The sequence below is a fragment of the Scyliorhinus canicula genome, chromosome 15 (genome assembly GCF_902713615.1).
Source record: "Scyliorhinus canicula chromosome 15, sScyCan1.1, whole genome shotgun sequence".
Taxonomy (NCBI): domain Eukaryota; kingdom Metazoa; phylum Chordata; class Chondrichthyes; order Carcharhiniformes; family Scyliorhinidae; genus Scyliorhinus; species Scyliorhinus canicula.
Genome location: NC_052160.1, coordinates 104,749,963 through 104,773,625, shown reverse-complemented (window position 1 = coordinate 104,773,625; position 23,663 = coordinate 104,749,963). Strand labels below are relative to the sequence as shown.

Sequence of the window (23,663 nt, the reverse complement as noted above, 5' to 3'; positions counted from 1 at the left end):
AGATGATGAAAGAAGCAAGTCAAGTTGTTGAAACCTGGGAAATAATTTAGCCCTCTTGTCATGGCAAGGTCAGTGAGTGCCCTTGGATGTGGTGGGGTGATTAAGTGAGGAAAGGAGAATAGAGGAGAAGGGGAAAGAAAATTTAGAATCATGCTGAAATTACTGACGATAATGAAATTGCTCAGTGCAGTGATACGATCCCTCAGAGTGAAGAGAAAGATGCAGACATTAATGAAGAAATCACTAGAGCTTGGAAAAGTGCTAGACAATAAAATATTTGCAGAATAGATAGAACAGAGCACTGTAACAAAAAAGGGCTACTTTTCACATAGGTCTTGTTAATATGCACGTTTAAATATATATTTCCAGATGAATCATTGGACTGACTAATTTATATCCCCTAAGCTAGTTGCACTGAGGATAATTGTTGTCTTCCCACATGCATCTCAGCTGAGATCAGCAATGTAATTGAAAAGAAAATTGAAATAGAAATTTATTTTACTTAACTATCGGTCTTAGGTTACTTCACATCCAAATTCCACTTATCAATTCTTGGCAGCTGGTCAGGATTAGCTGTCCTCCTCACACACTCCATCTGGCTGTCCATGCATTGATCCATAGAAGTGGGTCATGTTTGCTCTGTCTCCCCACTGCCCTCCACCATCCACTCACACTCTCAATTGAATTCAGGCCATGACAATGTTTACAGTCATTGTATGTTACCACAGTGTAATCACCCATACACTGTGTTAAAGTTTCTGATTAATTCTGATGACAAATGTTCAATAAATGTTCTGAATCTCGTGTGTGTGTCTGAAAATTGACGGCATTTTTTGGGTATAGTCAGCAAAGAACACCCTCAGGCTGAATAAATGCTGAGCTAATAAACTGAAACCATTACTCATGTGAGAAGACTGCCTTTTGTTTACATCTTGATTCCTGAATTCATCATTATTCCACAGGATGTGTAAGAGTAAGAGGCATGTTTGACGAAAACTTACATTGGCAACCATGTGACACATTAACCTGCATTAAGCCGAAGGGCCTGTTCTGTGCTGTACTGTTCTATATATAATCAATGGTGTCTGGATGGTTAATGACTTTGTAAGAAACAGCAGAAATACGTAGCAACGCGGCTGACTGCTGGCGAACCAATTATTTTGACTGGCTTGCAATAACTTCACGGAGTGCAATGGATAATGTAGGTCGCTATTCTTTCCCTTTTGGAAGTCGGTAAAAAAAACAATTGTGTGATATTCAAACAATCCAATGTGTCAGATTACAACTAAGGTCAATGAACAAGTCTTGATAAAGTGCATGAAAGCATTAGAATGAATTGGACTCGATGTGTAATACTATTCAGTGGATGCCTGGCGTTCCTCCAAATAAGACTCAATACCAAGCTCTCCCAAGTAGGAGCTTTTAAAGCACACAATACACCTCTGTGTACATGCATGGTTTGATTTGCAAGATATACCATATTGTAGATTCTGCTTCATGGATAGCAATTTCTTTATTCTCCACAACTGGTATTAATTTGAACTTACTGGAATTTTTTTAGTGGGGACTCCCAGTGAACATATAAGTGGTAGAAATAGATATGTGTAGTTCCCATTTTACAGGGGATAAAATAGACTCAAATCACAGCCTGCACCAGGCCACCACATCCTGCTGCTAAATTCATGAGACACTAGGTTCCTTGAATATGCCAATGAGGGTATGAATGTGGGATAAGGGAGTTTCACAATTATTTGAAAAGTCCGACTCGAAATGTTCACTCTCTCCAAATAGATGCCAACAGACCTGCTGAGTTTTTCCAGTGTCCTCTGTTCTTGTTTCAGCGTCCAGCATCTACATTATTTTGCTTATTTATTGATGAGTTGAATTGGGTAGCAATCGATGAGACCCTACATACAATTTTACAAATGGCCCTTATTAGAATATTTCCTGTTAAACATACCATTCTCCCCTCAGGATATGTATGCCAACAACATCCCTTTTTCAATTTCTTTGTGTGGAGAGCTACTTAAACTATAACTTTTAAAAGATTTATCTCACCCACCAAAATTATACTACACGATATATTAGAGGACCATGTGAACATTGCCAAGGAAAACTTCCAGTTTTATTTCTGTATAAGTTCTAAAGCTTATGTGCTGCTGGGCAGTGGAATAAAATCCTTCACCAAATGTGAAGAGAATTGTCCTGCGTTTTCACTATGTGAGGATCAGGGGCTGGATTCTCCATTGGTGGTATCCTCCATTTTGCCGACAGTGCATTCAAACCCACAGATTTCCTGATGGCGTCAGGGTTCCCACAATCGGAAACCCCATTGGCCGGCTGCTGGGTCGGAGAATTCCGCTGCAGGCGGGGGCGTGGCGTTCCAGAAACAGGCTGTGGCGGGACAGAGAATCCGGCCCCAGCAATTAAAGTAATTGTTATCATTGTTTTACAAAATACACTTCGGCCAGAATTCTCTGGCCATTGGGATTCTATGTTCCCGCCGGTAGCACACCCCTGTCCGTGGGTTTCCCGGTGGTGTGGGGTGGCCTCAATAGGATATCCCGTTGACAAGCAGCTGGAGTAGAGAATCCCACCACCAACGAACGATGCGCTGCCAAGAAATACAAAGCTGGGGGACCGGAGATTTATTTTCTCACTACAGACCATCTAAACTAATCAACCACTAATGTTTTCCCCTGTAATGCTTTCCCACAAAAACATGAGAAATGTTCGAAATGACCAGAAGGATTCTGAAAAGGGGTGAACATTTGGAAATATGGTGGGGTGTCTGAAATTCTCCTATTTTGGATTTTCTGATAGTATGCCAGTGATTGGGTTGAATTATCACTTTTGAGACAGGAAACAGGAGCCAGGACTGTTTCTATGTCCCAAATCCATTCTCGGGAGTTTGGTGGAGGGAGGGTGGAAATAATCACTCAATAGGATTTTAACTGCGGCCCCCTTAATTAGTATGGAGACGAGTTTTCCTGTGCTATTCAGGATGGCAGGCGGGCTTTCGAAGCTGGAGGTTTAAGCAGAGATCATCCAACTTCAAAGGAGTAACACAACATGCAATGAAGGATAAGTAACTGGGAGGGTGTTGTCTTACTAACTTTTTAAAAAGTTCACCTGAAAAGCAACTTGGTCATGAATGTTGCACGGGGAGTGACTGCCTTTGTCTGTACTTGTAGCTAGGCAGGCAGGGAGCCGCATAGCATGCCTGCAGCTGTCACGCTGGCTACCTACCTCCAGATTAATAAACTGCCCCTTTCCCCCAGCATTGTTTCTGAGTGAAGAGTCACACTTACCATTACTCTGAAACTTTGGGTTATGCTTTCACTTAAATGCTCATGATGACCATCTTTTTCTTATTGTACTCTAACCAAAGTCAGAACCTGCAATAGCAAAAGATGTCGAAGAGTGATGATAATCAATATGATCACAAGCACCAACTGGATATAGATCCAGTTGTGAACACAACATCCTGTGGCAGTTTCTGTCCTTTTGAAATCGCATTGAAATATACAAACTGCAGGCGATACCATCCTATTTTAATTGAAAGTTTTTGCTATGAGTCTACTTGTGTCCATCCTTCTGTTTTTGTCCTGCTACTTCCACTATGGCATCAAGACTGGTACACATATATTTGCTGCTTTGTATGTGAACAACGTGAAGAGGATTCACTTTAATGATGTTTCCAGTTGAAGAGTAGGCTGGTTAAATCATGCAAGTTCAAACTTTGAAAGATAGATTTGTTAATTTCAAGATTACAATGAAGAGTCATTATCAAAAGCCGTGTGCATCAGAAGATTTAATTCAGTTTTGGGAGCGTGGGATTGCTGACTTTACTCTGTGTAGTTGTGGAAACTTCTGTAACAAAGTTATTTGTTTTACTATCCACCTTCCGGCTCTTTCAGTTTTATTTTCCTCCAATTAATGCCCAAATTTCCTGCTGCTTGTAGGGTACTATTCGTACTGCCACACTTCCATTAAGTATAAAAAATGAAAAGGCCATGAACCTTGATATGATGGACAAGATGAATATTATAGATATAGATTTTACTGACTGTGATTACAATCATCCTTGTGGATTGGATTGGATTGGATTGGATTTGTTTATTGTCACGTGCTCCGAGGTACAGTGAAAAATATTTTTCTGCAAGCAGCTTAACAGATCATTTAGTACATGGAAGAAAAGGGAATTAAACAAAATTCAAGAAAATACATAATAGAGCAACACAAGATATACAATGCAACTACATAAGCATTGGCATCAGATGAAGCATACAGGGTGTAGTGTTAATGAGGTCAGTCAATAAGAGGGTCATTTAGGAGTCTGCTGACAGTGGGGAAGAAGCTGTTTTTGAGTCTGGTCATGCGTGTTCTCAGACTTCTGTATCTCCTGCCTGATGGAAGAAGTTGGAAAAGTGAGTAAGCTGGGTGGGAGGGATCCTTGATTATGCTGCCCGCTTTGCCCCGGCAGCGGGAGGTGCAGATGGAGTCCATGGATGGGAGGCAGGTTTGTGTGATGGACTGGGCGGTATTCACGACTCTCTGAAGTTCCTTGCGGTCCTGGGCCGAGCAGTTGCCATACCAGGCTGTGATGCAGCCCGATAGGATGCTTTCTATAGTGCATCTGTAAAAGTTGGTAAGGGTTAATGTGGACATGCCGAATTTCCTTAGTTTCCTGAGGAAGCATAGGCGCTGTTGTGTTTTCTAAGTGATAGTGTCGACGTGAGTAGACCAGGACAGATTTTTGGTGATGTGCACCCCTAGGAATTTGAAACTGCTAACTATCTCCACCTCGGCCCTGTTGATGCTGACAGGGGTGTGTACAGTACTTTGCTTCCTGAAGTCGATGACCAGCTCTTTAGTTTTGCTGGCATTGAAGGAGAGATTGTTGTCGTTACACCACTCCACTAGGTTCTCTATTTCCCTCTTGTATTCTGACTCGTCGTTATTCGAGATCCGGCCCACTATGGTCGTATCGTCAGCAAACTTGTAGATGGAGTTGGAACCAAGTTTTGCCACGCAGTCGTGTGTGTACAGGGAATAGAGTAGGGGGCTAAGTACGCAGCCTTGCGGGGCACCGGTATTGAGGACTATTGTGGAGGAGGTGTTGGTGTTCATTCTTACTGATTGTGGTCTGTTGGTCAAAAAATCAAGGATCCAGTTGCAGAGTGGAGAGCCAAGTCCTAGGTTTTGGAGCTTTGATATGAGCTTGGCTGGGATTATGGTGTTGAAGGTGGAGCTGTAGTCAATAAATAGGAGTCTGATGAAGGAGTCCTTGTTTTCGAGATGCTCTAGGGATGCGTGTAGGGCCAGAGAAATGGCGTCTGATGTGGACCGGTTGCGATGGTATGCGAAATGAAGTGGGTCAAGGCGTTCTGGGAGTATGGAGGTGATGCGCTTCATGATCAGCCTCTCGAATCACTTCATTACAACTGACGTCAGGGCCAATGGGTGGTAGTCATTGAGGCACGTTGCCTGGTTTTTCTTTCGTCCCGGTATAATGGTGGTCTTCTTGAAGCAGGTGGGGACCTCGGAGTGGAGTAGGGATAGATTAAAGATGCCTGTGAATACCTCTGCCAGCTGGTCTGCGCAGGCTCTGAGTGCACGACCAGGGATCCCGTCCGGGACCGTCGCCTTCCGTGGGTTCACACTGTGACACTGTTCCTTTTTTGAAAAATTATTATTATTGTCACAAGTAGGCTTACATTAACGCTGCAATGAGGTTGCTGTGAATATCCCCCAGTCTCCACACTCTGGCGCCTGTTTGGGTACACAGAGGGACAATTAAAAATGTCCAATTCACCTAACAAGCACGTCTTTAGGGACTTGATGGGAGGAAACCAGAGCACCTGGAGGAAACCTGTGCAGACATAGGGAGAACGTGCAGACTCCACACAGACAGTGACCCAAGCGGGAATTGAACCCAGGACCCTGGTGCTGTGAAGCAACAGGGCTAACTATTGTGCTACCGTGCCGCCTGTGCAGTATGAAGCCAATCCAGATCACTGAGTGTCTTTAAGATAGAGATAGCTAGATGCTTAATCAATAAAGGGATCAAGGGTTCTGGGAGAAGGCAGGAGAATGGGGATGAGAAATGTATCAGCCATGATTGAATGGCGGAGCAGACTTGACAGGCTGAATGGCCTAATTCTGGTCCTATGATTTATGGTCTTATGCCAAAAATAAATATATTGCTAACCATATAAACAAATATTCAGTATTGATCTTGAACATTGTTGGAAAAGACCGAACCTTTGTCAAACTTGGGCATGAAATTAATTTACATGTGAGTTAAATTAGTTTAAGTTGTGCTTCACTCCAGGATTCATGCTCATCAGTGTGTTTTAACTCATGAGGACACATTAACAGTTAAAATTAACTAATTCTTTCAGAAAAATGCACTGAATTGGCTTCCGCGCTTTTGATCTGATAACTTTTGGAAGATTGAGATCATGGAAAACAAATATTTCCTTGCTGTATGAGCTTTATCTATTCTCAATTCATAAGGCTTACACGCTCACTGAAGGGTATTGTTTTCATATGGAACACTCACTCAAACCTGTATAGCACAAACTCACTTCAAAACTCGCTAATAGTGTAAACCATGACGCATCTCATAAAGGATCACAAAATGCGAGAGTGGTGTTGCATCCCAAAATGCTAGATCCGTGTGATTTAAGCTAAGTAGTATTCCTACATGTATGCAGCACACCAAAATGGCCGTTCATTTTGTGCAATCTGATTGCTGCTGAGTGCAAGACAAATATTAGATTTTGTCATTAAAAGTTTTTACATCAATTTGCTTAGTTTATCCCACCTCCGAAATTAAAAGTAAGTCACCATAGTCCCAGATGACCAAAGGTTCCTTTCACCTTTGAGGGGGAGAGCTAACTGGCAGTGATTTAGCCTGATGATCACCGTACCTCAGATGAGAGGCCAGGTTGAGAAAGGGGGGCGTCATGAATATGCTCAGCTGGTACGAATTGAACCGTGCTGTTGGCCTTGCTCTGCATCACAAGCCAACTGTTTAGCCAACCAAACTATACCAGCCCCCAACCTCCCTCATTAATAGCTCCATTGATGAGGGTATTGAATGAATGTGTTAAACTAATGAACAATACCTTATCCAGTGTTTGAGATACTGTATTCTGTATTAGTTGATAATGTTAGTACTACTACTAGCACTTTGTTTTCCTATGTGCCATAGAATTGTATGGTGCATTATGTAGTATTTAGTAGCATTCAATGGATATTGCAATTGCTACATTTTGGGTGTGATTTAGCTGCCTTGTTGCTGAATAGTGTCAGGATGAGCCCGTTGAATCTTGCGAGAGGACCATACCAGGTGGAGGGAGCTGGGTGTGGGTGTGGCAGGGGGAGGGGGGTGCGGAGGGTGCCTCCCTGAGGTAGGGGAGGGAGTGGAGGGGTCAAGCGAGGAGAGGAGGGGACCTGAATTGAGGGGGGAGGAATGGATTGGGGGAACCTTCCAAAATGACACCCCGATCTACGCAGAGTTTTCTTGCTGGGCTCGTCAATAGGGAATGACTCAAGTGCGACCTTGGCAGAGAGAAACTCCCTGGGGGTCAACAAAAATGGTAATGGTCCAGTGCCGAGAAACACCCCGCTAAATGCACCCAAACCCAGACAGATAAGTTTTCCGTTTGAATCGCACCCAACGTCACAGCCTTTGACTGTATACCACCAAATAAGTGTCTGTATTCATTGCTCTTTCCCCCTTCTCAAATGTGTTCCCCTGCTCCTTGTCCGACTAGCTAAGCGTGAGGTGGGAGGGACTTCCCGTGACATTAAAGCTGCAGCTGACTGACCCAAGGGGCCTGAATAAAATTAAAGCCAATTGGAATGATGGGGAAAATCTCTCACTGACTGAAGCCAAATCATAAAGAAAGATGTCTGAGGTTGTTGGTCAGCCCCAGGACATTGTCGCTGGAGTTTTCCAGGGTAGTGTCCGAGGCACAACCATCCTCAGTTGCATCATTACTGATCTTCCTCCCCCCGCTCTCCCATTATAAGGTCAGAAGTGGGGTGTTCACTGATATTTGCACAATGTTTAATTTCATTTGCAGCTCCTTAATTAATGAAGTATTCATTGCCCACATGCTGGATGAGTGTGGCTTCAACAACACTTAAGAAGCTCCGCACCATCCAGCCCACCTGATTGGCAACCCATCCACCACCTTAAACATTCACTCCCTCCACTGCTGTTGCACAGTGCCGACAGTGTGCACCATATGTACAAAAGGACTACAGCAGCTCGCCATGGCTTCACAACCTCAAAGTGCCCTTAGTGTTGGGTGGGGTTACTGGGTTATGGGGATAGGGTTCAATTCTATGATTGAACAAGGGCAGCAAGCACATGGAAATACCATCGCCTGCAAATTATTCTCCATGTCTCGTTCCATTTTGAGTTGGCCATTTTGCTCTGTTCCTCCATTCCTTCCGCAATCCTGGGTCAATATTCTGGAATTCTCTCCCCAACAGCACAATCGGAGTACCTACAGAGCATGGTCTCCAGCAATACAATAAGGCAGCTATTCAAGGGGAAATTAGGATGCATATTAAAGGCTGGCCTTGCCGGAGAAATGCAAATCTTATGAATGAATAAACAAAGCCCGTAAAATATACCCAGCACCACGTAACAGCGACCAAACAAATGAACTCCATTAAATTATTAAGTACAGACTCTATCATAAGGACAATGCACACATACAACCTTATTTAAACAAAAAAAATGCAGTTGCTAACAGCAACAAGGAAACCAGCCAACAAATAAATGTCCTTTCACTCACATAGTATGGACTGTTTTACTATTTGTTTACTTTTTTCCTTCTATTCGTGCCTGGGCATGAAAGCAGGCAAGTAATGATTTGCACCCTCAGAATCCAAGCCTTTGAATTTGACCAAATTGTTATTTTGCTGAATAAATCTTGCTAAACTGGATAAATTTGGCTTCCAGTCATAGATTAGTTGGTAACTTTTGAGCACAACCCATCACCTCTAGCTTATTTGGTTTTTGTCTCCACAATGTACTTTTTCATTAATGAACAACAAAATTTGCCAATACAGCAAACTAGAAATAAGTGGACGAAACCAATTGTAACTCGTACCAAGAACATTCGACTTTAAATTTGAAGATTTCCAGAGAGTTTCAACTATCTATGTAGCTAAATGTGACCATCTTGTTCTGCTTGTATAAGAGTAATATTCAATAGATAATGACATGGAGGAAGTGACCAGATACATTTGCAGTTCCAGCAGTGAGCTTATCTTGACAGGAGAAGATATTGGGGAATTGGTGCATTGTGTTATAGCCCTATCTCCAACTGTCTATCCCTACGAGTGTCAGATTGAAGCACATCCCCATGTATTTTATTGAGAAAAATTGTTTAATATGAGGAATTTCCTGAAGGTATGAGATCGATAAAGTCAGACGTGTTGTGTGCTCTGGTGGTGCAGTGGTGAATTGTCGGTTCAGCTTTGCTCAATATGCTAATTGAATATGCTCCAGGACCCCCTAACAGGTCAGTTTGGGCGTTGAGGTTCCAGAGGCCGTGGTGAGGATGCCGAGGGGAGTCGAGAAGATCGGGGCGGCATTTAAAAATGGTGCCAGATCGGTTCCTGCAATGACAAGCTTTGCGAGCTCGACGAGGCAGTCCCAACCGAGACTGAAGACAAAAACAAAAACAGAGTCCCATTTGATAGCGGCAAGGCCAAGAAATACCGCATAAACGCGCGTCCGAGCGAGACTGCTTTTTGGGCGTTAAATTGAGCCCCTACTAAGCTACATTACTTGAAAATTACAATTGTTTTTTCAATTACTTAACTAAAATTAATACGTACTTAGTCACAACTTTTATTTTTCATATTTCTTTAAAATGAATAATTATGGCTTAATATCATCGATATCTATAAAGCTAATGTACTGTGTAGAGTGTGAGTGCGCAAGCACATACATACACCGCTTTAGTTTATCCTTTAGTTGATCAACTCTCACTGAAGGTTTCCAAAAGATTAAATAATCTGTCGTTAACTGAGGTGCAAATTTGGAAGATTTATTGGGAATGTAAAGGAGAAATATTTCTGACATAACAGAAGATGAAGGGAAGTACACCAGCACAGCATATTGAGAAAAGAAATAGCTAGGTACCTGAATAACCCAGTTCTTCCATTGTGAAATTTCACTCCAGCTCCAAGATCATAGCTACTATATCACATGATGACAAGAAAATATAGGCAGCCATCTGAGAGGCATGGGACTTTGTTGCAATTATGAAAAACTGCTTTGTACACGTCACTGTTATATTATCTGTTCTTCCCATTTAGATTACTGTTGGTGATATTACTTGGCAAACATTTAAGAAGTTCATTTGACTTTCCATTCTATTATTTTAAATAGATGAGTTAAGTCCAGTTTTAAAATTGTGAATGGAGGAGTGTTATATTAATTTTGCAAATAAATCCGGCATGTGTACAGTATGTCCCTTTGTACAATTGGCCCTTTACCACTGCATTCAGCTGTAGCCCCCAGCATACTTGCTATTCAGTGTGCTCGTGGACCTGCATTCATTGTCCAAATATGCAGTGTTGACAAAACATGGATTCAGGAAAAGGAGTAAAGGGAATGCTAACCCAGAGTCTGTGTTAGTCTAGTGCTTATGGCAAATAAAAAGACTCAGTTTAATGCTGCTTAAACAGCTTTGTTTCTCAACAAGAGAGATGCTTGCCTTCAGTTGCCAGTTGCTCAAATCACTGTGTGGTGATTATTGGGCACAAGCCCATATTTCAACACTCCAAAATGTCCCTCGAGCAAGTTATTGATTGGGACTGTGCCTGTCTGAGGAAAGTTTGCAAGTACCATTGTTTTTTTCCAGCCTTATTTGTGAGTTAAGTTGAAAAGTAGGAGACAACCATGGTAGAGGTGTCTTCTGAGAGGTAGGTGTAACAAAATCATAAGCCCATTATTTTGCTCTGTCTAACGCACGAGAAGTCTCTTTCTACTGGTGTTGCAGTTCAATAATAATAGATTAAATTATTAATGTTGCAAGTCCTATGGCAGTCATAAAACTACATAATCTGTATTTGTTCATGCACTATGCTCATTTGCGAAAGAGAACAAAGACAGGGAAAATATATTAGAATGATAATGAATTGCAGAAGGAACCGTACAAGCCATTTCCCATCATAAATTAACTGGAGGAAGTTAGCATTTGGCTTGTGAAGAGCCTCTGGTTGCACTAATTCAGATCAGGTTTGCAAAACAGTGTGACTATTCAGATAATTATGAACCATTACATGAAGGCATCTGCAAACCACTGTGGCACAAGACAATCAAGTCTTCCTTCAGAAAGCGATACCCTGTAGAATGCAATATGTCTGTTTTAATCCATGATATTTGTGTGTGAGAGTTGTCACCATGGGGACTGTGTGGCTTCCAATCAGAGCATTTGCAGGCAAAATTGCATCTAATCTTGGGGAAATGTGTATATAAATTTGAATGTTTAGAGATTTAGATTTTGACAGCAATCTGTGGGACATTTAGAAATGCCATTTACTCCTGTCCATCCCCCCCGCCCCCCCCCCCCCCCCCCCCCCCCCCCGGCCTTCAGAGACTGGTACTGTATGTCCTCGGTGTATTGTCCAGAAACTTTGATCAGCAAATATATAACCACAGCTTCTCTTAAGTTTCTCAAGGCATTTCTGAGATGCTAGCCAGACAACATGACTGCTTTGGCCTCACACAGTGCTGGTGGTGGTCTGGATCAAATTGCACAACATCCATGATCTTTGTTTTGCTTCAGTTAGCTCCATTATGAGTTATTAGCATTATATTCCGTAAATTGTGCCAAGTCACTACTTTTCACACAAGTTGAGGATTAGCCCAAACGATTTCGATTCACATGGTTTACATTTCAGGTATCCAGGATAATTCACGATACGAAGATTTTGTATGGTGTGCAATTAAACTGTTGGTAATAGTTGAAAAACTAATTTCACCCTAATGGAAGATAGCTCCTCCACAATACTGGTGCAAGCATATCTGATATTAAAGTTTATTTGGATTATAATTTGATAGCAATTTTCTCAGTATACTTTATAAGCACTTATAAGAAGATAGAAACTCTGCTAAATAGATGTTGAGTGCTTTTGGGCTGTTTTATTGTGGGAGTTATCATAGGCAGGCCCTGTTCTCTACTCAACTGACTTATACACATACATTTGGTTAGAATTAGGAATCAGTAGTTGAAGGATTTGTGAACTATGGCTAACTTTTTTTTCTCTCCATTCCTCACCCTGTTTTAGTGTTAGTCAGTTTTATTTTTAAAATATTTTTATTTTTGTACTCCCTATGCTATACCCTATCCTCTTTTTTTTATCCCTCTGTTCATCACATTCATTCACATTCTCTGTAAACTGTCGGTGAAAAGTTTCTGAAAGTAGCGCAAGATAACTCCCTTGTTCTTCATGGCCCAACTGAGGTTTTCGAATCTCATCCATTGTGTTGCAGTTTGGAGTTTGTAAAAGCTAATTTCCACTCTCATGTAGGGATCAGAAGGTATTGGCAGAACATTATTATCATAGTCTCCTCAATGCAGAGTCCTGGTTCTTTTCACAATACCAAATAACTTCTTTCTCATTCTCGCCTTCCAGTTAATCAGCAGCGGGCCAGACTTGGGAACAGGAAGAACAGTAAGGCCAACAGCATTCCCCGTTATAATGGAGAAAAGCTGACAGCACTTTCTGGATTACACAAATGTGCAGCTAAGTGCCGAAATTGCTGTCAAAGATATCCAGCACTGCCACAGAGGGTGCTGTTCCAGTCCTCTCCAATAGACTCAGCACTGATAACCCAGTGGTGTGGACATAGGGACGTACCTACTAACATGACACTAAAAATGGCTGGAATAGTTTGGGCTAGTGCATTCAGGAGTAACTGACTTTTCAATGGCATTATAAGTGACAATTTATGCTGAATATCTTCTCTGGCCTGAAAATTTTAATTTCACAAATGTGGAATGCCATTCCCTCAAAAAAATAATTAATGTTGGAGTTATGTAAATTCTTGCTTTTACTTTTTCACTGTTTATTTCATCTTTCTCATATACTACCTTTGTATTTCTCAACCTTTATTTTGCTTTCAGTACATTATTTTAATCTAACGTGTATTTCCTGATTCGTAGTTCTTGGCATAGATTCTGCGGGCAGAATTGAATGCCGTCTCTCAAAACGAGTATGGAAGCTGAGAGGGCATTTAATCGGGCGAGAGAATGTAGGATATGGAACCCACCATTTTCCCACACCTGCCGTGATTAAGTCTGGGGTGGAACATATTGTGCATGGTCTCCCCGCCATAAAGCTAATGAAGGCCAGCAAACGGGTAATTAATTACTACTTAAAGGCCTCATCCTGACATCACTGATATTCATCCAATGGTGGAAAAGCAGTCACCACACGGGGAGCACAGAAAGAAAATCCCTGTTGAGTCTTTTTGCAGGCTTTCTGTGGGATTAGTGGTGGGGGTCCATTTTTCAAAGATTAAAATGCACTCATTATCTAATCAAGGGACAGAGCATCAGGAAAAGGAGGCAGTGGGGGGGTGCTGAGATCCAGGCCCAGCCAATGATCCACTCTCACGAGCCTCATCCTGCCCTCACTCAAGTTTTGTGGGTCCCTCACTGATCCTGGGCACCTGGTGGGTGCATGCCAGCAGCTGGCAACACTCCCCTGGTGACATTGACGGTAGTGACGAGCTGACGGCAAAAGATGAGTGACCGGCCTCAGATTTCCAGCAGCTCTGAGAAGCAGGATTTCCTCTGCCAAGGATCTCGATCCAAGGGAAGTACCTGAGAGGCATTTAATATGGTGGCCTTCTCCAAAGAAGGTGCTGCCATTCTCTTGCTGGAACTCCACCTAGGATTAAATTCCACCCTCAGTTATAGTGTCAGGATTCTTTAATCTGAGTAGTTGAAAAGCCTCATGAGCCGGAATCCTCTATCTGTTGTGATTCACTTTTCCCACTAGGTGCCCATTCTTGCCCGCCAGTTTCCCGGGAGTGTGGGGTATCTTCAGTGGTTTAGTGGCCACAGAGGAGTCCAAACAAGAGGTGTAAAGAAAACTATTATTGCAAATTAAACTATATTGTCATGTGAGACTGCCTTTAAGAAATGGGTGTTTATTACTGTAGTGATGTCAGAGTGTGGGTGGAGCTGGGCTGTCTGTCAGCTTTTAGTTTCACTTTGAGAAAAGCTTGGGTGTATGTGTTTTTTGATTTTGCTTTAGTGTTGGTGCTGAAGCCAGCCAAAGAAGGTGTAATTTCGATCTCTCTGGAATCTGAAGACTATCTCCAGATCATTTGGTGAATTCAGAGTGATAACTGCTTTCGGTAGAGAATTTAAACCTGATGTGCTTCTGTTAAAAGATTTTGTTGTCTTATGGATGTTAAAAGGAAAGTCTAAGTATTACTTAGAGTATTGTATTCTTTGGGGAGTGTATTTGAATTGATGGTTGCTAAGATGTTCACTGTACGTTTTAAAAAGGTTAACTGAGTTCATGGAATAATCATTGTTCGCTTTAAAAATTACTTTTAAATTTCTGCTGCACCATACCTGTAGAGTGGGCTGTGTGCTCCCCATACCACAATCTATTAAAAGTTATGGGTCAGGTGAACTCCATGATACACTTTGGGGTTCTCTAAACCCTGGTCCATAACAATATACACAGTACAATTCAGATCCCAGCCAGGACAGTCCATGCTCGGCTCTCATGTGGGCCGGCTTTTATGTTGGAGTCCATTTACTCCACTGATGGGACCCTGCCCCTCAGCGGGGAAGCTGGTATTCACCAAGGCACACGGGGAGGCTAATTGGTTCATCCCTGTAGGTTTTGTGTGGGTTATAATAAATGTAAAATCCCAGTGACATACAGCAGGAGTATAAGAATACTGCCATCAGCGAACGGGGCGCTGCCAAGAAGCATGCAAACATCCAGACCACTATATTCAATGACCTGAGATACCCTTTACAATCTAAACCTGCATTTTGCATAAATAAAGAGTGGCATAAAGGAGTATCATCGGGCTGAGAAACACGCTACCTATCGGGTTAGGTACGGAGCCTCAGTGGGGCATGTGCAGCTGAGGCCGCACTGAGTCCCGTTTCCCGTTTCCTGCACTGAGGAGTCTCACTCACCAAAACCCCGCAGTGCAGGGAGAGATCGGGACGCCATTTAAAAATGGGTGATTCTTCAGAATCTGGGGATTCTTAAAAATGAACACCGCATGAGAGTAGTTTTCTGTTGCTCAACTAATGTCTCAATTTTAGATGATGAAATGAAATGAATGAAAATGAAAATCGCTTATTGTCACGAGTAGGCTTCAATGAAGTTATTGTGAAAAGCCCCTAGTCGCCACATTCCGGCGCCTGTCCGTCCAAGAACTATTTCTTCTTAATACAGAATAATTTTGTGTACAACACAGGAAGTTTGTAACATTTTGCTTCAAGGCGCTAATTTTTTCCATATTCAGACTGCCATTTTAATTTGAGACCTGAGCAGGGTAGCAGTGATCACCACCAGGCTAACCTTCTTGGTATAAAGAGAAAAGGCCTGAAAAATTAAGGGCTTAAAAGAGAGCATGTTTTTTAAATTCCTTTTGTGAAGGCCTGCCCCAGGGTTCTCCTCCTCTCCCCTCTCCTGAGTGGGTTCCCCTCCTGGACCACTTCCCTCGTTCAGGGCGCTAGTCAGTGACAGCCTCCCGTCTCCCAGACGTGCCAGCCAGGCAGCTGATTCTCACTGACTTCCCAGCCCTTTTACTCAGGAAGTTAACAAGAGCGTGTTGATGAAACCCAGCTGTTAAAACGAACCGAGTTTCCCGATAACCACTTTTAGACAGGCCACCCACTCACTTTTCTGTGATCCTGTCTGGGTGTTAAGATCGAATCCATTGACGTATTTTGTAATGAACATCCTTTGACCCTTCTTGTCTGTGCCAAGTATAAGCTCACTGATCTAATCAATCATGTTTCTTCATCCTCAAGCTAATCCCAGTTTCTGCAGTTCTCTCCACAGGTTTTTGATCGTCTTTAAGCAATTGTCCACTGATTCATATAAAGCAGAGTTGCAATAAATAACGTTGCAAATTGTGTAAAATTATTCTGCATGATCTTTCACTGACGCATGTGTCAGCGTTATTACAAAGCTGTCAGATAGAAAAAAATGACATCAAGGTTTCTTTCTTTAACATCTCAAGCTGAATGGAGCCATACTTTGTCTTTTCTGTTCCTGGAATATTGGTTTAACTGAAATGTAACAATATGCAGCACCACCAGATTTCCACCTATTTTGGCTGCTTTGATTTTTCATTCAGGATTGGGGTAGGCAATGCTGCCAGGAATTCGTTAAAACTCATTTCCCAGGGTTGCTGGAGTCAGAAACTTCATGTACGAGGGCAATTGAAAGAGTAGGGCAGTAAAAGCAAATGTTTTCTTGAAGCCATTTCTGAGCTCTTTGCATTCATTTAAATTTCCTGTCCTCTGTTCACATTGGCAGTAAATTCTTATTAGTCTTTGTGCCTACTTCCGTACTCCCTTTACTTTCCTAGCCTCAACACAGCCACTGGTACAGATGTTTTTTCCAACGGGAATTCCCGCAGGTTAAAGTGTTGGAAAGTTGAGGAACACTAGGCAGTTTAGATCACTGAAATGTTTCCATCCATTGCCGCCTGTATGGTTCCTTCTGCAGGGAAAGATGAAATCATCTCACTTGAGCCACTGTAATGCTGGCTGAAGTTCCTCATACCAAAGGAAACTGTGCCAGCAGCATCCTGATGTCATCTCTGTTAAGTCAAAGTGCTTGACTTAAGCTAAGCAGACCCTCCGCAATAGCCCAGTCACTGCATATTACACTTTATATGTCACTGTACAAAAGAAGGCATGCCCAAAGATTACCAAGAGGCTGTGTTAAGCTTCACCTCCATCCAACTGCAGGCACTGGCGCACATACCTGGCAAAGTGCGTGGGAACCTGTCTTCAAGTGATCTGGGTCAGCAGAGAGGCAGATGCAAAGTAGTGCCATATGTCGTAAGGATCCCTGTGGCTGTCATGTAACATGGCCCTGGCACATCAAATGACAGTAATGGTCAGCTTAGCCTGAAACTTGGCTGTAGATCTTTGCAGACATCTGCAATGCTGACCCCTGCGATGCTGATCCATATGAATGGTACTGTGGACTTTCCCAAAGAACAATATCCCTTGCAGCCTTGGAGCACCACATTCATTTTATCAGCAGCAAATGTTGGATCAGTGCTATTCCGTTATTTGTCTGGAGGCCGATGCTCTTTACTTTGCTCTTACTTGTTTTGGCCATTTGGGATTTGCACCTTTTTCTTCATCACTTACAACTGACTTAATTCTGTGCTTCAACGTCAGAAGAGGACAGCATACATCATATCAGCAAGTATTCCATATTGAGCAATACAATACAGAGCAGCAGTTCCAAGTGCGTATCCAAGTCTCAAAGAACAACAAAGAAAAGTACAGCACAGGAACAGGCCCTTCGGCCCTCCAAGCCTGTGCCGACCATGCTGCCCGCTCTAAACTAAAATCTTCCTCCGACAGCGAGTTCCAGGCACCCACTACCCTCTGTGTAAAAAAACTTGCCTCGTACGTCTCTTCTAAACCTTGCCCCTCACACCTTAAACCTATGCCCCCTAGTAATTGACCCCTCTACCCTAGGAAAACGTCTCTGACTATCCACTCTATCTATGCCCCTCATAATTCTGTTGACCTCTATCTGGTTGCCCCGCAACCTCCGTCATTCCAGTGAGAACAAACTGAGTTTATTCAACCTCTTATCATAGCTAATACCCTCCATACCAGGCAACATCCTGGTAAATCTCTTCTGCACCCTCTCTAAAGCCTCCACATCCTTCTGGTAGTGTGGTGACCAGAATTGAACACTATACTCCAAGTGTGGCCTAACTAAGGTTCTATACAGTTGCAAGATGACTTACCAATTTTTATACTCAATGCCCCGGCCAATGAAGGCAAGCATGCCGTATGCCTTCTTGACTACCTTCTCCACCTGTATTGCCCCTTTCAGTGACCTATGGGCCTGTACAGCTCGATCTCTCTGACTATTAATATTCTTGAGGGTTCTACCATTCACTGTATATTCCCAACCTGTATTAGACCTTCCAAAATGATTTCCTCACATTTGTCCAGATTAAACTCCATCCGCCATCTCTCCGCCCAAGTCTCCAACTCTGAACTCTCAGCAGTCAGCCTGTGTTCACTTCAGAAGAAGACATTTGAACGCATTACATCATTTTAAATCGAATGCAAGAGCATCCTTTCCTAGTCTATGATTTGAACACATGTTCGCTGTACATTTATTTTTCAACAACAATCCCATGTCGAGCAGGTTAACGGTCAGCAGGTTTCACCACTGTTGACTGCACTGTGAGAAGGCTGCACTGTGAGAAATGTACATGTCCTGTGAACACAATCATTCCCAGTTAAAATATTCATAGGCTAACTCGCTGAGGCAACGCACCTCATAGGGTGTGTCACCCGTTCTACTTGTCTTGCACCTTTTAAATCAAATAGAATTTGCACCATAACTTGCTGAAAGTGTGAGTTGACAGCAGTGCGGTGAGATCGATTATCTGAAATCTATGTGAACGGTGTGACCAACAGTTTAACTCCATAGCTAATGAGACTTAAAGGATTGGGAAAGAAACTGAGGAATCAAGAAGAAGGAAATGGAGTTAAATCAGGTACAGGAAGAAAAATATAAAGACGGAAAGATAGTTCAGATGAAGGGAAGGAGTTTCAAAAAATGGCTGAAAGGGAAAGTAAAAGAGATTTTACAATGTGAAATATTACTTTTTTAAATCTCCAAAGTAAAATTGCCAGGCAAAAGAGCCAAAAGTTCATAGTGTACCCCTTCTGGGCCAGAGAGATTAATAATTGTAAATGCAGTGGCAATGTTGTTAAAATGATTCTTGCACTGGTTAATAGGAAGCTATTTCTGTAGTGAGTTTAATGAGCAACTAATGCGCAAATTCAGCAAGTTCTTAATAAGTGCATGGTGGTTCAGGCTGAGCTACCTTTTGTATGAAGCTCATGATGTAGTGATGCGAATCGACCTGCAGGGTTTGGAGATTTTTTAACTTGCGACCTATATTTTTTTATTGATTCACGGAAGTGGGTAAGTGGGTGCAGCATTGTCTTGAGGATTTGGCGGTGACTGAACCACTGCGGTTTCTATAGTGCAAACACACCCACAGTGCTTATAGGCTGGGAGTTCCACGATTCTGACCCAGTGACAGTGAAAGAACACCAAAATAAATTTAAGTAAGGAAAGTGCATATTGTCTGGAGATAAACTTGGCTGTGGTAGTGTCCCCGTGAGCTTTCTGCCCTTGCCCTTGGATTTGTGGGGTTTTGAGGTATTATTGAAGTCTTGGCAAATTGCTGCAGTGGACCTTGTAGATGGGACAGGCTGGAGACGTGCAAGAGGGGGAGGCAATGAAAGTTTAAGATTGTGGATGAGGTGCAGATTGCTTTGGCCTGGATGGTGTTGAATATCTTGAGTATTGATGGAGTTAAAGTCGTCCAGGCAAACGGAGGGTATCCCATTCTACTATTGATTTGTGCTTTATAGGTGATAGAAATGCTTGAGAGCGTCAGGAAGTGAATCACTTCTCATGGAATATTCAGCCTCTGTCCTGCTTTGATAGTCACAGTAAATACCTGGCTGGTCCAGTAAAGGTTTGGGTTAGTGGTGACACCCAGGATGATGGCAGGGGCAATGACAATAGGAATGTAATTGAATTGCACATGGAAGTAGTTAGTGGGCAGCATGGTAGCCCAGTGGTTAGCAGAGTTGTTTCACAGCTCCAGGGTCCTATGTTCGATTCCCGCCTTGGGTCAATGTCTGTGTGGAGTCTGCATGTTCTCGCCGTGTCTGCATGGGTTTCGTCCGGGCACACCGCTTTCCTCCCACAGTCCAAAGATGTGCAGGTTAGGTCGATTGGCCATGATAAATTGCCCTTAGTGTCCAAAAAGGTTAGGTGGGGTTACTGGGTTATAGGGAAATGGTGGAGTCATGGGCTTAAGTAGGGTGCTCTTCCCAAGAGCTGGTGCTGACTCAATGGGCCGAACGGCCTCCTTCTGCACTGTAAATTCTATGATTCTATGCCTAGTATTTGAGTAGCTTGAATGTCCTTGTTATCTAACACACATTTGTATGTTGTTCAGGAGTAGCTGTATGTGGGCCTGGACTGCTTTGAGTATTTGAGCAGACTTGAATTGAATACTGTGCAACACTTCAGCACTTATGATGGAGGGAAGTTCATTGGTGAAGCAGCTGGAGATATTTGGGCCTAGGACACCATCCTGAGGAAGTCTTACCATGATGAGGGGATGGTCAATACTGAAGACCACAGCAAATTAGAAGAAGATATTTACTCGCTTGCAGAATTGGTTTATAATTGGTAAATTAACTTTGACATTGATAAATGTGAGATATTACGTTTTGGCAAGAAAAATATGGAGGTTGAGTGGTGCTTGGGAAACCTGAATCTAAATGGGGTGGAGGAACAAAGGGATCTGGGAGTACTAATAAACATCACTGAAGTAACAGCAAAGATTTTGGAAGCAATCAAATGGTCTCATCGCGCCCAACTTGGTTACGCAACAAGGCCATTAAATCTCGCAAGAGGCCTCTCGCAAGATTTGAGATGCATGGATCACCTCAAGAGATCTGACGAGATCTTGTAAAACATCGCAATCTGGACCTCACCCAATGAGACCAGATTAACATATTTAAGTGAGCCATTAAGCTCACGGGAAGCACGGTAGCATTGTGGATAGCACAATCGCTTCACAGCTCCAGGGTCCCAGGTTCGATTCCGGCTTGGGTCACTGTCTGTGTGGAGTCTACACATCCTCCCCGTGTGTGCGTGGGTCTCCTCCGGGTGCTCCAGTTTCCTCCCACAGTCCAAAGATGTGCAGGTTAGGTGGATTGGCCATGATAAATTGCCCTTAGTGTCCAAAATTGCCCTTAGTGTTGGGTGGGGTTACTGGGTTATGGGGATAGGGTGGAGGTGTTGACCTTGGGTAGGGTGCTCTTTCCAAGAGCCGGTGCAGACTCGATGGGCTGAATCGCCTCCTTCTGCACTGTAAATTCTATGTAAATATGCCACGCCCAATTCTCCCAAGGCCTGGGAATGAACGCTTGCACCTGGGAGACCTCACCATATCTCTGTTTAGCACTGGTCCACACAAACATGGACCATGCATAACGGCACCTGGGGGATCTTGCAGGCCATTGGAGGTCCTCGGGTGGTCAGGCTCTGAGTAGGGTGGTACCCTTACACTCCCGCTGGCACCCGGGCACCTTGATACTGCCACACGGATACCCTGGCACTGACGCCTGGGCCAGGGATTGGGCCTGAGGGTGCTCTGCCCTTAGGGGTTGGGGTGAGGGAGCTTGAGGACATTGGGGCAGTGGGGTGGGGGGGGGGGGAGGTGTCCAGAAGGCACAGCAGGGGTTCCAATGGGGCGATTGAGAGATTGGGATGGCATTTAAAAATGGCATAGAGGTCAGTGCAGTCTTGGCAGGGCTTTCCCGACCGTGGCCAACAAAAACAGCAGAGTCCCGTTTGATAGTGGGGTCATTCTCGGCACTGTAGGCATCAAGAAAGACCCTGCTATCCGCGCCCAAAACAGGACTCTTTTTTTATGAGTTAAATTGCACCCATTAAAAAGCCACAGAAAAACAATCCAAGCACTAGGATTTGTTTCGAAGGGGATAGAATTGAAAAATTACGGGGTTATACTAAAGTTGTATCCACCTTGGTTGGAATGTACATGGAGTACTGAGTCACCATATGAGACATATGATTTGGCAGACCTGGACAGGGTGCAAAACAGAGTGACAAGGATGAATCCAGAAGTGCATGGGTATCTTTCTCAATAGTTGAAGAACATGCTTCGTCTGATTTCTCTTGAAAAGTGAAGGCTGAAGGGTGACTTACAAAGGCCTTTAAAAGAATGAAAGGTTTTGATAGAGTGAACTCAGAGAAAATGCTTCCATTTGTCTAAATGAGAAAAACTAAAGGATGTCAATGTAAGAAAGTCACCAAGAGTGTTGGGAAAGCCGAATGGGCTGTCGCAGGGAGCAATTGGAAGCAAGTAACATAGGTGCATTTCAGGGGTGGCAAAATAAGTTGTGAGGAAGGAAGGAATAGAGGAATAAGCGGTTCGAGTCAGATGAGATAAGATGAGAAGAGCCTCGAGTGGAGGATAAATGTGAGGATGGACTGTTTGGGATAAATGGCTTCTCACGCTGTACATCCCGTGTAATCCATTGATGTTGTGGGGCTGAGGTGCCAGGCCTCCAACGACCACAATCAATTTCCTCTGCGCTGGTTGAGCCTCCAACCAGTGGAGGGATTCCCAATGGTTTAAATTTTGCTTGGGCTCCTTAATGCCACACACAGTTAAATACAGCCTCGATGTCGAGGCAGTCACTTTCATCGCACGTCTGGAATTCAGCTTTTTTGACTGCCTTCGAACTAGGGCGGCAAGGAGATCTGAAGTCCAGTGGTGTCGTTCGAGCCAAAATCTCTTTTCTTGAACTTGATGGCCAATTTGCGCATGTACAACAACGTGCATTTTGCTCTGACTTTTATTTTCCAAGGAAAACATCTTTTTCTCGAATTCTGTAAAGCCATTCTTCACCTTTGCTTTTTATTAGTAGACCTCGCTGGGCTGAATGGCCTCCTTCTGCACTGTCGGGATTCTGTGATTCTATTCTATGATTCTATCTGCTGCAGCACAAAAAACATAACTCATGCTCACCATCTGTGGTGACATTTCCCTTTGGCACCCAGTTGGGATGAATGTGGGATTTGAGCAGTTCTCTACCAGGCCAATCTGCAGTTTTCCATGGTTTCCTTGTCATGTTCTGCATTTGTCTCAGGTTCTCCATTGTGTTAGTTTCTCTCAAAAGCAATTTTATGAATGTAAGCACAAGCTAGGGACTGCGTCATTGCATAATATTCAACATTTTACACACACGCCTAACACTTGCACTTCCATGCAAAGCAATTTTATCCCAATGAATGAATAACTCCATGTCACACATTTGGACCTATTTGTTATTATACTGTCCTACTTTTTAATCATATAATCAACTTTGTAGACAAGCAGTGGATCAACGTGAATTAGCAAACTATTAACAGTCGATCCCAGTTCACCCCGAAAAGTGAGGCAATTACTAAAAATTCTGGAATACACTCCCGCAAACTGAATGAAAATCGTTCAAGCGGAATTAAGTACTCATTTTTAAAAAAATGCTGAATGTTATTTTCCTCTGGGGATGTCTGACCTACTCCGACATTGAACTGGAAAGGATTTTGACAGATTTTCTTAAAGCGAGACAGATAAAAGTGGGCATCATTATCAGATGTCTTGTGTGTCCGTTCAGTGTACAGCTGTCATGTAAATGCTGCAGGCCCATTCTGCATTTTGTTTTTAAAGAGGTGAGTCTGTGGCTACGGGCTGAAAATCCACCTCTTCAGTATAATTTCAGCAGACAAAAAATAATGCAGTATAAAATAGCAGATAA

General features: G+C 43.0%; 1 protein-coding gene and 1 long non-coding RNA gene across 7 annotated transcripts in view; one reads left to right on the top strand and one right to left on the bottom strand.

Annotated features, from left to right (window-relative positions):
• LOC119979037 (neuron navigator 1-like) overlaps nucleotides 1-23,663 on the top strand; it is an 806,372-nt gene that overhangs the window by 563,224 nt on the left and 219,485 nt on the right. The window contains exon 1 of one of the 6 annotated variants that reach the window (XM_038821013.1): nucleotides 10,917-10,965. The exons of the other annotated variants lie outside the window; for them this stretch is intronic. Coding sequence (XP_038676941.1) covers nucleotides 10,943-10,965 — 23 coding nt within the window. The 5' untranslated portion in view covers nucleotides 10,917-10,942. Of the gene's footprint in view, nucleotides 1-10,916; nucleotides 10,966-23,663 lie in introns of those variants that run through there. 6 annotated transcript variants of the gene reach the window in all.
• The window catches only part of LOC119979038, a 75,662-nt gene that overhangs the window by 47,331 nt on the left and 4,668 nt on the right, over nucleotides 1-23,663 (bottom strand). The gene's annotated exons all lie outside the window — the stretch shown is intronic.